General features: G+C 38.4%; 1 protein-coding gene across 2 annotated transcripts in view; it reads left to right on the forward strand.

Moving 5' to 3' along the window:
* PTPRN2 (protein tyrosine phosphatase receptor type N2) overlaps positions 1 to 16243 on the forward strand; it is a 954782-nt gene that overhangs the window by 634416 nt on the left and 304123 nt on the right. For both annotated transcript variants that reach the window (XM_045004717.1, XM_045004718.1), the window contains one exon: positions 4026 to 4090. In XM_045004717.1, coding sequence (XP_044860652.1) covers positions 4026 to 4090 — 65 coding nt within the window. The remainder of the gene's footprint in view (positions 1 to 4025; positions 4091 to 16243) is intronic.

The raw sequence follows: 16243 nt of genomic DNA on the forward strand, positions 1-16243 counted from the left end.
ATGGAAATAAAAGAAAAGTTAGATGGTGCTGATTTTAGATGTCATTTAATGCTTCTAAAATGTCAAGTGTCAGATTTTCAAAGGATTCTCAATGTGCTTTGAAATATCTGGGCTCAGTTTTCCATCCCTGTTTTCAGATGCCCTGTCCTCTGTGTTTAAAAATGTTGGTTAAACATTTACACATCTAAGGGCCAACATTTTCAAACTTGCATACCTAAAATTAGGTACCAAAATACATATTTTGGCATTTAAATAAGTGGTCTGATTTCTTCAGTGGGGCGGCAAGCTCAGCAGCTGCCACTGACTTCAGTGGAATTTGTCAACAGCTCTGAAAATCAAGTCACTTTTATTTAGGTGCCTAAATATGGCGCCAAACTTTAGGTGTTTATATCTGAAAATGTTGGCCTGAATTTTAAAAATATTGAGGAATATAAACAAGAACAACTTTGTAAATATTGTTTACTGATACTTTGTAAATATTGTAATATGCTTAGAACCTATACAATACTTTTCATATTAAAAATGTTTTAATAAACACAAACTGTAATTGAACATTACCTTTTTACGTGTGTGTGTGTGTGTGTGTGTGTGTGTGTGTGTAAAAGGTAAATTCACTATTTTCTTAGGTTAATTGTAGTGTGAATTTCTTAATTGTAGTGTGAATTCTCATAAACCTGAGGTTTTGGTCATTCAAAAGCTCTTCTGAATTCAGATTGCTTTAAAGGCTTGATTCTGAATTCTTTGTGTACCCAAAATTCTGATGAACTTTCGTGGGTGCACAAAGGCTGCAGGATGAGGATTTAGGTATCTTTCTACCTGATGGCATGGACAAATGCAGTTTACATTCACAACTCCAAGGGATTTTTTTTTTGGCGGGGAGGGGGCATTTGGTTGCTGAACTCCTAAGAAATAGAAAATTGTGTGTCTAAAAATTTAGGCATGGGAAAATTAAACTTAAAGAGCACCTTGATTTTTAGCCATTGGAAAACCCATTGTTGATGTGGGTTCATGCATACTGAGCATATAATACCTAGTTTCCAATCTTTGCACTAGCTTCCTGTTCACTTCTGGGTTCAAATCAAGATGTTATAGATAATCTATAACACACTAGATAGCCTGGGGCCCCTCTATTTCCAAGACTACCTCTCCTTTTGTGCCCCACTGTAGTATTTAAAGTCAGCTGGAAAACTCCTCCTATAAGTGTCGAGAACTGAACATCAGGAGGTTCTGCTGAGGGCCCTCTCCTGCATTCTGTCAAAGCCTGAGTTTGGCCACTTTCGAGATGGGATTTAATCAGGACTTTCAAGGGTTGCCAGTTTTCTAACTAAACAAAACTGAACACCCTTGCCCCGCCCCTTCTCTGAGGCCCCTCCCCCTCTCACTCACTCTCCCTCAACCTCACTCACTTGCTCATTTTCATCAGGCTGGGGAGAGTCCCTTTTTGACCAGGTGTTCCAGCTGAAAACCGGACACCTGGCAACTCTAGGAGGTTTCAGTTTTGGCAGGGGTTTATTGAGTTGAATGGCGATAATGTAAGAGCTGTTCTTTGTGTTTTGGCCTATATCAACAGGCAATTATGCTGTAAAGGTGTTTTTTAAGTATGTTTTATTGAAAGTAAAATAACTTCAGTGATAGTGAGGCTGTGGAAGAAGATAAGAAAAATCACTAAATTACCTCCTGGCCGAATACATTGTAATAAATACAGCAGGCTCAACATTTTCTTATTAAGTGTAGAGGCCATACAGAACCATATGAGATTTTTTTGTTTTGTTGTGTTTTCACATGTACTGCCTTTACTTGGTTTCTGCTATATTGTGTCATCTTATTTATCATGTACAAACAGTGAACTACAAAGCATACTGCTGGACGTTATGTTTCTCCGACTCAGCCTGTGGAGTTTTCTGTTTTTATAAAGCTTCTTCTCAATTATTGTATTTGGCATAAAAATTCTTTGAATGTGCATGCTATAAATGAATGTGTAGGTGGGAGGCAGGATGGTGCAGGAGAATGAGCACAAGTCTGGAAATTGGAGGTTGATTACAATGATTGATTAAGTGATTTATTTAGATTTATACAATAAACCGTAGGCACCCTTGAAATAACTCAAGGATACAAGAAAATTAATACCCAAATGTAACTACTATGCAGCAGTTCAGTTCAATATAACTCACTACCCACAAACCCAGCAAGTCAAAAGCTCAAATCCCCATCCCCCTCAAGCAGTTCCCCACCCTACATATAAATGTGCAAAACTGCATTGCTAATGCGATGTTTCAAGTATATGTGCAAAGACATGCTAGGTGGCCACTTACCTGTCCATGTGCATATGGAAATACCTTAGTGGCAAGCATATCAATGTGCGCAGGCCTGCAGTTTGAAAATCAGGCTTAAGACGTCTAAAATCCTAAACGTGGCTCAAGCACTGATCCTCTGCACAGCAGTGGGCAAGTCCCTGCCTGTCCCTGCCTCAAGTTTCCCTGTGGGGAAAGTGGAGATAACAATATTTGCTTAACTAACTCCCTCTGGCATGGTGAGGGTAAACACATTAGTTAATGTGGCTAAAGCATTTCAAATATGTAAAGCATTAAACAGTAAATAGCAATATTTAATCTAATGTATTTAATTTCTCTGCATTTTAGGTCCCAGTCCAGCAAATAGTGTGTTTAAGTGCTTTTTCTAGATAGGGGTTTTAACTGGGACCATCACCTTGGGAGGTACCCTATATAAAAAATAAAGCTAACAGTTATGTACATCCAAAAGACGGACCTAGATCTCCTCTCTATTTTAATCCATGGATAAAGTCCTGACCTTGTTGAAGTCAATGGCAAAACCCCCACTGATTTCAGTAGGATCAGGATTTCACCACATGTTCTTAACTGGAATTAGCTGAAGACTTAATTCTTCATTCCCTGGACACAAACAACGGCTACTGGAATCAATAGAAATGATGCATACACAGGAAACGAAGATGAGCTCTAAAGGCCTGATTCAAGCCCATTGAAATCAGTGGGAGTCTCTTCTGACTTGCACTTTGGATCTGGCCCTGAACGAATAAAGTCACTAAACATTGCCCATGAAAATAGTCTGCTGTAATGCTGTACTTTGTAACTAGAGCACTTAAATGTTCTTTTCTGAAAGGGGTGACCGTTTTAGGCACTCCCTTCATTACGTCTATCTGGGTTTACTATATTCAGACAGACTTATTTGATTTGCTTCAGTGACTTATTTGGTTTTGTCCTTGATTTTTTTTTGTTTGTTTATTTTCAATGCCTGCTGTGTGGAAAGTGTTAAATGGGAAAATTTCAATTAAATACTGGCTTAGTTCATTTAAAGGGGAGGTTCATAGATTGTGGGACAATTTAGTGAGTTACCTTATCTGCAAAGCAGGGGTAATTTGTTATAGAGTTATTCACACCTGTGGGATATAAATATTGTAATAATAAAATATTGCTCACAATTACAGGGGTGTTTTGGGACCAGGAGAAGACTAGGGCCTTCTGAGGTGACAGGAAAGGGAAGTCAAGAATTTATCATAAGGAGAGGGGCTGAACTAGGGGGAAAAGTCTGTCTAGGGCAAAGGGGCTAGAAGGAAGCGTGTTCAAAAAGATGAGATTGAATCCGCCTCATGTGATATCCTTGAATGTCTTTTTTGGGGTGAGTGGATTCCAAAGTTTTGATAGGTCCAGGCTCAATTTAATTTTGTTCCATCCCCATTGTAGAGTTGGGTATGATTTATTTATATTGTGCCCTTCCATCATTCTGAAACTAAAGGGGGTGTAGTATATTGAAGTAAACACATCTGGTTTTGCTCTTTCTCTTTTAGATAATAATGAAAGATTAATGACACAAAGGCTCAATAGTAGTGTTGCTATGAGTGAAACATATACCATAGATAAATAAGATAAACAGGAATTCTATTGAATTTGTTGGGAAGGAGGAAAAAAGCTTGATTATATAGTGAATGCTGCAGACTCGTCAAAGTCCCAGCTTTTCCTTAACTCTCTGTATCTTAATTTTTCTAACAGATGTCAACAAATACAAGCTTGAAAAAGCTACTGGACTGAAGATTCTGCAGACTGGCATAGGGGAGGTAAGTGACTTGGGGGCATTTTTTACTCTCAAGAACATTTTAATTGTTCTTTTATGAAATCCTAGAGCTCATGGATATATATGAACTACCAGTGCTAATAATGCTAAGGGCCTTTTTATGATACAGCTGCATCTGTCAAAGTACAGTCTGCTGCACACATAGTGCCATACCCCACAGAGAATAAAGCACCAAACCTATGTGTAAAGCTCAGCAGCCATTAAGAAATGCACTTCCTAGATTTGTTGTATATGAGGTACAAAATCCCCAAAGATGATCAAGGCAATTGAAGGGTCTTCTTATCCCCCCCGGTTTCAATGGAGTACAGTCTCATCTAGATCAATTAAAATCTAAATTTGGGATAAAGTGTCTTTAGATGGAAAGGTGAACCTATCTGTGAATGACTTGCTTCTTTTCAGTGCATTTTTTGATGTAATTTGAAATATAAATAAAATATTTCTGTTCCATTATGGTGATTTGAAGCAAAAACTCTATTAAGGATTTTATCATTTATTAATTAAGATGATGCTCTCCGCTAAGAACCTTGTATGAACTGCAGGTGAATACTAATTTTGGTGCTAATTTTATGTACATAAAGGGATTTATTTTTCTTTTATAATTCAGTAATTTTGCTAGTGGAAAATGCTCATAGGTCTGGACAGATGTTTGTTTCTTGTGTTTATATTACTCTTGGTGTTAAGAATAATTAACCACAAATTGGTAACATTGAAGTAGATTAACTATTTGATTCATTCTCAATTTCTGGTGTTTCTTCTTCTTTGATGGTTCATGACTAATGGCCCATTCTGCAAAGTTTAAGCACATGAGTAACTTTATGCACATAAGTAAAGGCTTGGGCCCTAAAGTGCTGCCAATTCTGAGAACTACTGAGTACCCACAGCTTCAGTTGGTTTATGGCTATAAGGATCTGATCCTGCAAACAGGCCAGATCTTTGGCTAGTGTAAGTCAACATAGCTCCATTGGTGCTATGCTGAGGATCCTGATCCAAGTGTGCATAACTCTACTTATGTGACTAGTCCCCTGACATCAGTGGGACTACTCATGTTAGTAAAGTTATATCTGTACTTCAAGGGTTGGAGCCTCTGTGTATGATCCAAAGACCATTGAAGTCAGTGGAAAGACTCCCATTGACTTCAGTGGGTTTAGGATCAGGCTGTCAGCGTGGAGCTTTTTTGAGAGTCTGAATCTGATATTTATCTGCTATAATTTGGCAGTCAATTTAGTCAATTCCTATTTTCAGCATTATTTTTAGAATTTAGTACTTCACTTAAATAATCAATATATGTTGTGCCAGAGAAGAGCTTCATAGAAAGTGAGCAATGTGCCTAGAAGGTGTCTGATTTGGAGCTAAATGGACAGAATGTGAAGGATAAATTAAAGGAATATCTGGTAGAAACTTTTCCCACAAAGAATAGGTTGGCATAACAGATATTGATTGATTGATTGTTTCCTCAATGCCTTTTAAACTTTGATTTAGACGAATGAAACATTTGAAAGTTAACAGCATTCTGCAACATAATGCATTTTTAGCGGCAATAAGCAGAAAGAAATAAACCCAAGTGAAGCATGAATCCAAGGTTTAAATATATCCTAGGTTATTAGTAAGGTATAGTGACCAGCAGGAAAAATAACCAAGCTGTTTGGCACATTAAGATGACAGATGAAACTCTTGATTCTACTGCCTATATATTTTGTTAGATGTGAACTCATAAAATTTCTCTCTCAGTTCTGTGCTTTCTCCCATCTACGTCTTATCAGTTATGATTATGTATATATAAAATAAATTTCTGCACAGTCGCACCTACATGAAAAAGAATGGAGCTCTATGATTAAGCCATCTATTTGTTGACTCAGGATCAAATTCAGTTTTGGCCAGGTTAAAACCAACTATACTAATCCAGTCTAATGGTTCAGTTTCAGGTAATCGTTGTGCTTACTATAGTTAAGCCAAATAAAAAGGACAGCTATAACCAAATTGAAAGATACTTTTGTTGGATCAGGAGTTCTTCTGAGGCAAATTGTGGATATAGTAGTTAGACGTTACGGTAACTGTAAATCACTTAGCCAAGATGTTCAAATGAGAAGGACTCAGAATAAACACCCTGATTTTTTAAATGAGAAATGACCTTTTTTGCCTTTCCATGAGTCAGATTCATGACACAGTTAATGACTAGATCATTTCATTTTCATTTGCAGAATTTTAGAACAGGGTGGAATGTCTTTATGTAACATCTTTCCTATTTCAAATAACCCAAAGATTTCAAGAGAAAAATGAGCCAGATACTAGCAATAGCTACTGAGGTTATATAAACAAATACAGCTACTGTTCTATGCTCAGCAATATCTCATATGTTGCATTTTACATTGGAACTTGTTTTAGGTTTTGATCCTGCTCCCATTGAGATCAATAGGAGTTTTGCCACAATAAGAAATGAGTAGACACCAAGGACTAAATCAAGCCCTCAAGGCACATCCCTGCATTGAAAGCAGTGTGAAGGCATCTCACCTCACTGCAAGTGGGGAGGAAGCAGAATGCCAGAGCTCCCGACTGGTCTGGGGAATTAAGCCATAACTTTATAAGGGATTTAGCATACTTTCCCCTCTTAAGCTAGCTGTTCCAGTCATGTCTCTGCCTTCTTCTGGCAGCACCTTGGAAACAGACTTGAGCACTGCTGAGTGCCAAGGCTGTAATTCCAGCATGTCCTTATGGGAAACCATACAAAGGTTAGGAGGCACCATTGTCACGGGTAATACAGAAGGCATGCTGGAATGTGCTTCTTGGGATCTACACAGTCAACTGCACCTGCTCTAATGGGCAAAATATAGTCCTATTTCTTCCTTCCTGTCATGACCAAGCCAGCAGGACCCAGCTAGAGTTTCAGACCAAATGTTACTTCAATTTGATTTCCTTGACCTCATAATAGTCTCTGGAGAAGGATACCGTGAAAGGGTGAAACTGCCAGGAAACGAGTTAAGGGCTTTCTGTTTGTCACATGACTCAGATGCTTGGGCTGGGGGATGTCAGTGTTCTATTTCTGGGACTGAAAGAAGCAAGGGGAAAGGCCTCTGGTGATTGTAGCTTGTTGCTCAGGTGGAATAGCTTTGTTTTGTTTTTATGAGTTTTTGTCTTTGTATAATAATATTGTGCTCTGAGGCAAGATTCTTAACCAGAATTGGGTGTGGCACTGGTTCTCTCCTGGACTAGTGAAGGAGCCCACCAGCTTACAGATATATTATTTTAGATTTTTCTCTACTAATTTTCTAATGTGGAATGTTAATGGCATGTATAGGATCTGAATTATAGTGCTCTGTGATTCACTAATGTAATGACAGACATTGAATTAAAATAGCTTTTTAAACCAAGTGGAAATATCTCAAAACAAAATATAAATGAAACGAGCATTCTGCTGTAGACTCTCATGTTCCAGAGTAGATCAGTGATATTTTGACATATTTCAGGGAAATCGCATTTTCAGATATTTTGATAGGTTTTGGAATTGTGTTGAAATTAGTGTTATCACAATAAAACATAAAGTTCAATATTTAAAAAATCATCATGGAGAATGGTGAAATAGGAAGCCACAGGCGTATGGTAGGGGACTGTCTATAATGAAATAAATGCATCTTGGGAAAGGCATCACATTACCAAATTACTACCTTCCTTTTTGGAATAAAGGTATTAAATCTGAAGTGTTACGGATAACTTTGAAAACACATTCTCAAATGTAGCACAGATATATACTGGTTGTAATATTTCAGCACGTTGTCAGACAGTCTGGAAAAGGCAGTTGGGGGAAACCATCAGAGGAGATGGCAGAAATAATGTCACCCCCTTTGATTGAGCTGGCTTGCCTGCCATTTTTTAGGGCAGGGCTGCAAAATAGGAGTTTGGTTGGACTCTCACCTGCTACTAGAAAATCAGCTAGCAACTATGGCTAGCTCAACTGGTTTTTTTCTTTTCCCCATCCCTCATAAGGGTAGGAGGTTCTGTCAGAGGTGGGCATTGCAGCTGTCATTGGTGATTTTGTCACCTCCAGATTAGACTACAGCCATGTGCTCTACATGGACCTACAATGTAAATCTATCCAGAAATTGAAGGTGGTGCGGAATTTGAGAACTGGTTTCTAATGAAGTGCTTCTTGCCAGAGAATGTGATGCCAGCATTTTTCAAATTACCCTAATTAAGTGCTAGATAGAATGGAAAATGTGGTTTTTGACCTTTAAAGCCCTAATTTGTAGGGCCTGGGTCCTACAGATATTGCCTTTGTTCCTGAGCCATGCTACCACAGCCCTAATTGCATAAGAGAAAGGGGGCAGCTGGCAAAGCTTTCTCCACCAGAGCGCCTCGGCTTTGGAACTTCTTCCTCCCACTTATCTGTAAAAGTGCCAGTTTTTGGACCAGCAGGTACCATTTGTTTTTCCTAGTTGTGAGTGAATGGGGAGATTCTAATAGGGGCTCTTAAGTATGATTTTTGCTGCTGTGTAATTTCCTGTTGCTGTTGATATCTAGATTAACAATTAATGGATAGTTACTGGAGTGGACTGTATTATGCCTGCATACTTAGAAATTGTCAAGGAATGCCTGGAGCAAGAAATAGGTACTTCTTTTTAATGGATGCTTATGCGATTCTAAATACATTAATAAAATCAAAAAGAATTTAAAAGCATTAAATATTGATTAACAGATACAATAGCTAAATACTTCAAAACATTTTACTTGCTCCGCCTATCGACAATGACTTTATTCTACAAGACTAAATAATATCAATTTCTAAGTCACTTTTATATTTTAAAATATCCCATGTTAATTTTGAAGAGAATAATGTTAATTTTATGAACTCACACTCACATTGAGAAGTATCTTACTGTGCAAGTACTGTGGGAAGATGTGTATTGTAAAGTAGTACTAATAAGTAATGGTATCAGAATTTGGTCCTATAACTGCATATATAATTAATTCTTAATTCAACTGTAAGGAATAAAATTAAACGTAAAGTAAATTTTCCCACAGAGAATAGTGGAGCTATATGGTTCATTTGGTAAGTCCTTGTACTTTTTTTTTCAAGTGCATTGTTGATAATATTGACATGCCATGTTAATGCTATAATTTAATTATTCATTATTGTACATAGCCCACTAGAGGGATGCTTTTAAAATAATTTTCATCCACAGTGTTAAAAAAGGCCAAAGAAAGATGCATTATGTGCAAAATAAAAATGATAGAAGCAGCAAAGAATCCTGTGGCACCTTATAGACTAACAGACGTTTTGCAGCATGAGCTTTCGTGGGTGAATACCCACTTCTTCGGATGCAAGTTTCGTGGGTATTCACCCACGAAAGCTCATGCTGCAAAACGTCTGTTAGTCTATAAGGTGCCACAGGATTCTTTGCTGCTTCTACAGAACCAGACTAACACGGCTACCCCTCTGATAATAAAAATGATGTATTTACAGTTGTCGGAGAAAAACTCAGTTCTCGCTTTTTTGTTTGGGTGCAGCAGTGTCAGATAGTTTATTCTGTTTAGCAGCTACAACAGGGAGAGAGTGCACTAGGACATAGGGTCTCCCCTTCCTAGACAGGTCTCTCAACAGGTAAACAATTACAGCAAGCATTTATACTTTTGTTACAGACAATAATAAGCGTTATTAGGGTTACTGCTAGCCTGACTCTTGCTAACAGAGACTGTCATGCATTAAGATCCCCTACAAATCCCTGTCAGTTCTTTCTGTACTTCCACACAGTGTAATCTTTGTAATATGCCCTGTGTAATAGCATATTATATATAAAATCATAATGATCAGTGGGGCTACTGGATGATCGCTCCAGGAAGATCACTCAAGGAGCACTCAAGGAAGAAATGGCCATTGCAGAGAAGATAAATAATTTGCGTTGGTCTTCACTGCAGAGGAAGTGAGGGAGATTCCCACACCTAAGCCATTCTATGTAGGTGACAGAGCTGAGGAACTGTCCCAGTTGAGGTGTCAGTAGAGGAGGTTTTGGAACAAATAGATAAACTAAAGAGTAATAAGTCACAGGATTTCAAATATGAAATTATAGAACTACTAACTGTGGTGTGTAACCTATCGCTTAAATCAGCCTCTGTATGAGATGACTGGTGGATAGCTAATGTGATGCTGATTTTTATGAAAGGCTCCAGAGGCATTAATGGTAATTACAGGACAGTAAGCCTAACTTCAGTACCAGGCAAATTGGTTGAAACTGTAGTAAAGAACAGAATTATCAGACACATAGATGACCACGATATCACAGATTATTAGGGTTGGAAGGGACCTCAGGAAATCATCTAGTCCAACCCCCTGCTCAAAGTAGGACCAATCCCCACTTCCCTAAATGGCCCCCTCAAGGATTGAACTCACAATCCTGGGTTTAGCAGGCCAATGCTCAAACCACTGAGCTTGTTGGGGAAGTGTAAGCCTGGCTTTTGTAAAGGGAAATCATGCCTCACCAATCTATTAGAATTCTTTGAGGAGGTCAGCAAACATGTGGGCAAGAGTGATCCAGTGGATATAGTATACCTGGACTTTCAAAAATCTTTTGTCGAGGTTCCTCACCAAAGGCTTTTAAGCAAAGTAGACAATCATGACATAGGAGGGAAGGTTCTCTCATGGGTCAGTAACTGGTTAAAAGATAGGAAACAAAGGGTAGGAATAAATGGTAAGTTTTTACAGTGGAAAGGGGTAAACAGTGGGGTCCCCCAAGGATCTATACTTGGGCCAGTGCTGTTCAACATATGCATAAATGATCTGGAAAAAGGTGGCAAAGTTTGCAGATGGTACAAAATTACTCAGGATAGTTAAGTCCAAAGCAGACTGTGAAGAATTACAAAGGGATCTAAAAAAAACTGTGTGACTGGGCAAGAAAATGTTGAAATTGATTAAATTCAGTGTTGATAAGCACAAAGGAGTGCACATTGGAAAATGTAATCCCATCTATACATACAAAATGATGGAGCTAAATTAGCTGTTACCACTCAAGAAAGAGACCTTGGAATCATTGTAGAAAGTTCTCTGAAAACTTCCACGCAGTGTGCAGCAGCAGTTTAAAAAAACTAACATGTTAGGAACCATTAGGAAGGGATAGATAATAAGACAGAAAAGATCATAATGCCGCTATATAAAACCATGTTATGCCCACACCTTGGTACGCCCACACCTTGAGTACTGTGTGCAGTTCTGGTCGCCCCATCTCAGAAAAGATATATTAGAATTGAAAAAGGTATAGAGAAGGGCAAGAAAAATGATGAAATGTATGGAAGAGCTTCCATATGAGGAGAGATTAAAAAGACAGAGACTGTTCCTCTTAGAAAAGACACAGCTAAGGGGGAATATGATAGAGCTCTATAAAATCATTAATGGTATGGAGACAGTGAATAGGGAAGTGTTATTTACCCTTCACATAGCACAAGAACCAGGGTCACCAAGTGAAATTAATAAGCAACAGGTTTAAAACAAACATAAGAAAATACTTCTTCACACAACACACAGTCAGCCTGTGGAACTCATTGCCAGGGGATCTTGTTAAGGCCAAAAGTGTAACTCGGTTAAAAAAAGAATTAGATAAAAACAAAAGAATGGCCATACTAGGTCAGACTAATGGTCCATCTAGCCCAGTATCTTGTCCTCCAACAGTGACCAATGCCAGATTCTTAAGAAGTAATGAACAGAACAAGGCAATTGTTAAGTGATCCATCTATTGTTGTCCAGTCCCAGCATCTGGCAACCAGAGGCTTAGGGACTCCCAGAGCATGGGGTTGCATCATTGACCATCCTGGCTAATAGCCGTTGATGGACCTATCCTCCATGAACTTATCAAATTCTCTTTTGGCCTTCACAGTATCCCCTGGCAATGAGTTCCAAAGGTTGATTGATCGTTGTTTAGCAGGCTTCCTGCATCTGATGTGCTTAAAAAATATTGCTGTTAGCTTTTGTGTCTTTTGCTAGTTGCTTTTCAAATTCTTTTTTGGCTTGCCTAATTATACTTTTACACTTCTATGTTCCTTTCTTTTTTCCTCAGTAGGATCACACTTCCAATTTTTAAAGGATGCCTTTTTTTCCCTCTAGCTGCCTCTTTTACTCCGTTGTTTAACCATGGCAGCATTTTTTGTCCTCTTATTATCTTTTTTTAATTTGAGCCTCTATTATCGTGTTTTTTAAAAGTCCCCATGCAGCTTGCAGGCATTTCACTCTTCTGACTGTTCCTTTTAATTTTAATTTAACTACCTTTCTCATTTTTGTATAGTTCCCCTTTGTGAAGATAAATGCTACTATGGTGGGCTTCTTCAGTATTTCCCCCCCTACAAGGATATTAAATGTAATTGAATTATGGTCACTATTACCAAGCAGTTCAGCTGTATTCACTTCTTGGACCAGATCCTCTGTGCAACTTAGAACTAAATCAAGAATAGCCTCCCCCCTGGTGGGTTCCCAGACTAGCCGCTCCAAGAAGCAGTCGTTCATGGTGTCTAGAAATGTTATCTCTGCATCCCATCCAGACGTGACATGTGTCCAGTCAATATGGGAAAGGTTGAAATCCCCCATTATTACTGAGTTTTCTATTTTTATATCCTCTCTAACCTGCCTGAGCATTTCCTAATCACTGACACCATTGTGGTCAGTAGTATATTTGTACTGCTATACTCTTTGTGTTTAAGCATGGAATTTCTATCCATAGAGATTCTATGGCACTGTTTGATTCATTTCAGATTTTTACTGTATTTGACTCTATGCTTTCTTTTACATATAATGCTACTCAAGCACCAGTGTGACCTACTCTGTCATTCCTATATGTTTTGTATTCTGGTATCAAGACAGTCAAGTTCACCCATCTTATTATTTAGACTTCTTGCATATGTATACAAGCACTTATACAATTTGTCAATATTTAGTTGACTGCCTGCATGTGATGTAATTGAATGGGACTCTTTCATTTGACTCCTTCTCCTCATTTCCTAACCTGTACTTAATTAACTTCTGTCCTCTCCTTTTTACTAGGATATAGAGAATCCCCATTAACAGATCCACCCCTAAGGGATGTCTCTGTCGAACCAGATACTCCTCTGCACTTCTAGCCTTTAGGTTAAAAACTTCTCTACGATCTTTTTAAATTTACATGTCAGCAGTCTGGCTCTGGTTTTGATTTAGGTGAAGCCCAGCCTTTCTGTATAGGTTTCTCCTTTCCCCAGTTCCTAATAAACTTAAAACTGTCATCCCTACACCATCGTTTCATCCATGCATTAAGACTCTGCAGATCTGCCTGTCTAACTGGCCCTGCACATGGAACTGGAAGCATTTCAGAGAATCCTACCACAGAGGTCCTGAACTTTAATGTCTTACCTGGCAGCCTAAATTTGCCCTCCAGAACTTTCTCCTTCCTTTCCCTATTCATTGGTATCTACATGTATCACGACCACTGGCTCCTCCCCAGCACTGCACATAAATCTGTCTAGATATCCTGATATATCCTCAACCTTTGCACCTAGCAGGCAATTTACCATGCGGTTCTCCCAGTCATCACAAACCCAACTCTCTATATGTCTAATAACTGAATCCCCCATTACTATTACTGTTACTATTAAGTAAGTTCATGTAGGATATGTTCATCAGTGGCAGTTAGCCAAGATGGTCAGTGATGCTTTGAGTGTCCCTAAACCTCTGACTGCCAGAAGCTGGACTTGAACAACAGGGGATGGATCATTTGATAAATTGCCCTCTGAAGCATCTGGCACTAGCTACTGTGAGAAGACAGGATACTGGGCTAGATGCACCTCTAGTCTGACCCTGTATGGCCATCTTTATGTTCTTGTTTTATTGAGGATGGTACCAGTCCTGCGACCACTTAGGCATGTGCGTAACTTTAATCACATAATTAAATGTCCTGACTTCCATCATATACTCACATACTTAAAGTTAAGCACATGCCCAGGTGATAGTAAGGCTTTCTTTCACTTATCAAACAGATTCTGGTTGTGAAAGGGCAAAGTTCTAATGTTTCTTCCCGGTATTTGACATGCACATTACATAGAAAGAAGTATTTTGACATGTGAATGATGGGTTGCATCTTCTGCTTTAAAATTTGGTGTCTGTGGTAATTTCCTTTCTTACATTCTGATTGTGACATCCCTCTGTCCTCCTTTACACATTTTGTTAAAGAAAAAGAGATTATACTTATAATTATATACATATGAAATAATGAGCTTGATATGCAGAGGCAACTATCAGTTTATTCTGATGTGTGTTTTCCTATGAAACATTGTAAGAAGCACACATAGTCAAATGTCATGTTGGTTTATGAATTCCTTTACAGTAGTACTCTGATTTAAAGTAGCAGAAGTGCCAAGTGATGTGGCAGTTGCTATGGTAACTACAGTTATTCAGTACTGTGTACAATGAAAGCGATAAGGTCTGCCTTGTGGCTGTAGGAACTCATGCATCCTCTTATTGTTTTTTTTAACATTTTCAACTTTTTTTTAAGGTAACATATGTTAGTTTCAAGGCTAAATCTTGTCTTTGAGCCATATCAAGCCATTGACTTTTAAGCAGAACTTCCAACTGAAATCCACCGAAAAGCTCCAGAGAAAAATTAGTTAGATACAAGCAATGAATCCATTGGCTACATAGGCAAGTGTGCCATTGAAATCAATGGAGATCTTCTTCAAAATCATTGTCATAATCTAGCCTTTCGTGTAATAGCCTGCATTAGTCACATGCATAGTGGGGAGAGGCAGTATTTTTAAATAGGAACATAAGGTTGTCCTTACCAGATGAAGTTATTAGTCCATGCATCCTTCCTCCAGCAGTGACCTGTTCCTGGAGAATCAGAGGAAAGTGAAAACACCCATAATGCACCTAGTCAGATGCTCAAAGCTGTTTATGAAGACAAAATTCTTTCTGATCTCTTCAGTGGCCACCTTATGCCTTGAAGCTTGAGATTTGGTTATCCCTAACTTAAGGCCCAGTGCTGCAAGGTGCTGGAGTGCCCTCAACTCCCACTAATGAAAAGGAGTTGAGGGCTCTCTTCACCTAGTAGAATTTTAGATCCTTATCCTGAATAACTACAAATGTTGTTTCTAGTTATAAAATTATTAAGCCTCACTTTTTAAAAACTAGCTAGTGTTTTTTCTGATCTTTGACAGTGGTATATTCTATAGACTGGGTCATTGAAGGGCTAAGCAGTTGACTCTTCTGAGAAAAAGAACAGTTCTGTCCTTTTCCTGAGGGAAAAATCATAGGGCTTTTATGGCTATCATCAGAGGCATTACTTAATGGTCTATGTGTCAAACTTTAAACACTTATGTGTGTTACATTGGTGGAAATCCCATTGACGCCTGTGGAACTACTCCAGGCTTTCACCGCTGTAGTTATAAAAATGTAGCTCCTACATGCCTTAGCACTAGAAGTTCAAATTCTAGCAGTCAACTCAGCCCTTATTTTTTTCTGCATAGGTACAAAGGTACTGTGCAGTTTACTCCGTTTAGTTATTTTCCAACAGGACTTAAAAGCCGAGGTCCTGTTTGCTTTACGTAAAGATAGCCAACATTTCCTTTACCTTGCATAGAACTACTGTTTTGTACCAAGGGGCCGCAAGATTTCAGTGCTGCTGTATGTGTCCAGTTGTACTTCACTTTACCATCATTTGGAATGAAAGGCTTTATATATTGTAGATCTAAGATGATATTTTAGTTGGAATATTTTCAACTACATTCCAAATTTAGAGATGAAACTTTCTATTTTATTCCAAATGTAGAAGCTCTGTTTTGGAGGGGTTGTTTTGTGTGTTTTTTTGTTCTGGTGTGTTGGGAGGGTTTTGTGCTATCTTCTCATCTTTTCACTGGTAAAACTGTTTGAAGGAATTTTGGCAACACAGATGTTTGATGTGTTTTGACCATAGCTTAGAGTTTAATCTTTTTTCACTAAAGTTACAGGGGGAAGGTAAAGTACCATCTCAAATTTAAGGATGTACCCACTTTCTACCCCCAAAAAGCTTCTGTTAGAAAACTATGCAGTTTTATAGATCATGAACTTTGGCCATGTACAGCATCACAAAGTAGGTTCTCTCCAGTACATGGATGTAACTGCTATTAGGATCACTAAGCAGTATGCACAGGTATCAGGGAG

This window comes from Mauremys mutica, chromosome 2 (assembly GCF_020497125.1).
Source record: "Mauremys mutica isolate MM-2020 ecotype Southern chromosome 2, ASM2049712v1, whole genome shotgun sequence".
Taxonomy (NCBI): Eukaryota; Metazoa; Chordata; order Testudines; family Geoemydidae; genus Mauremys; species Mauremys mutica.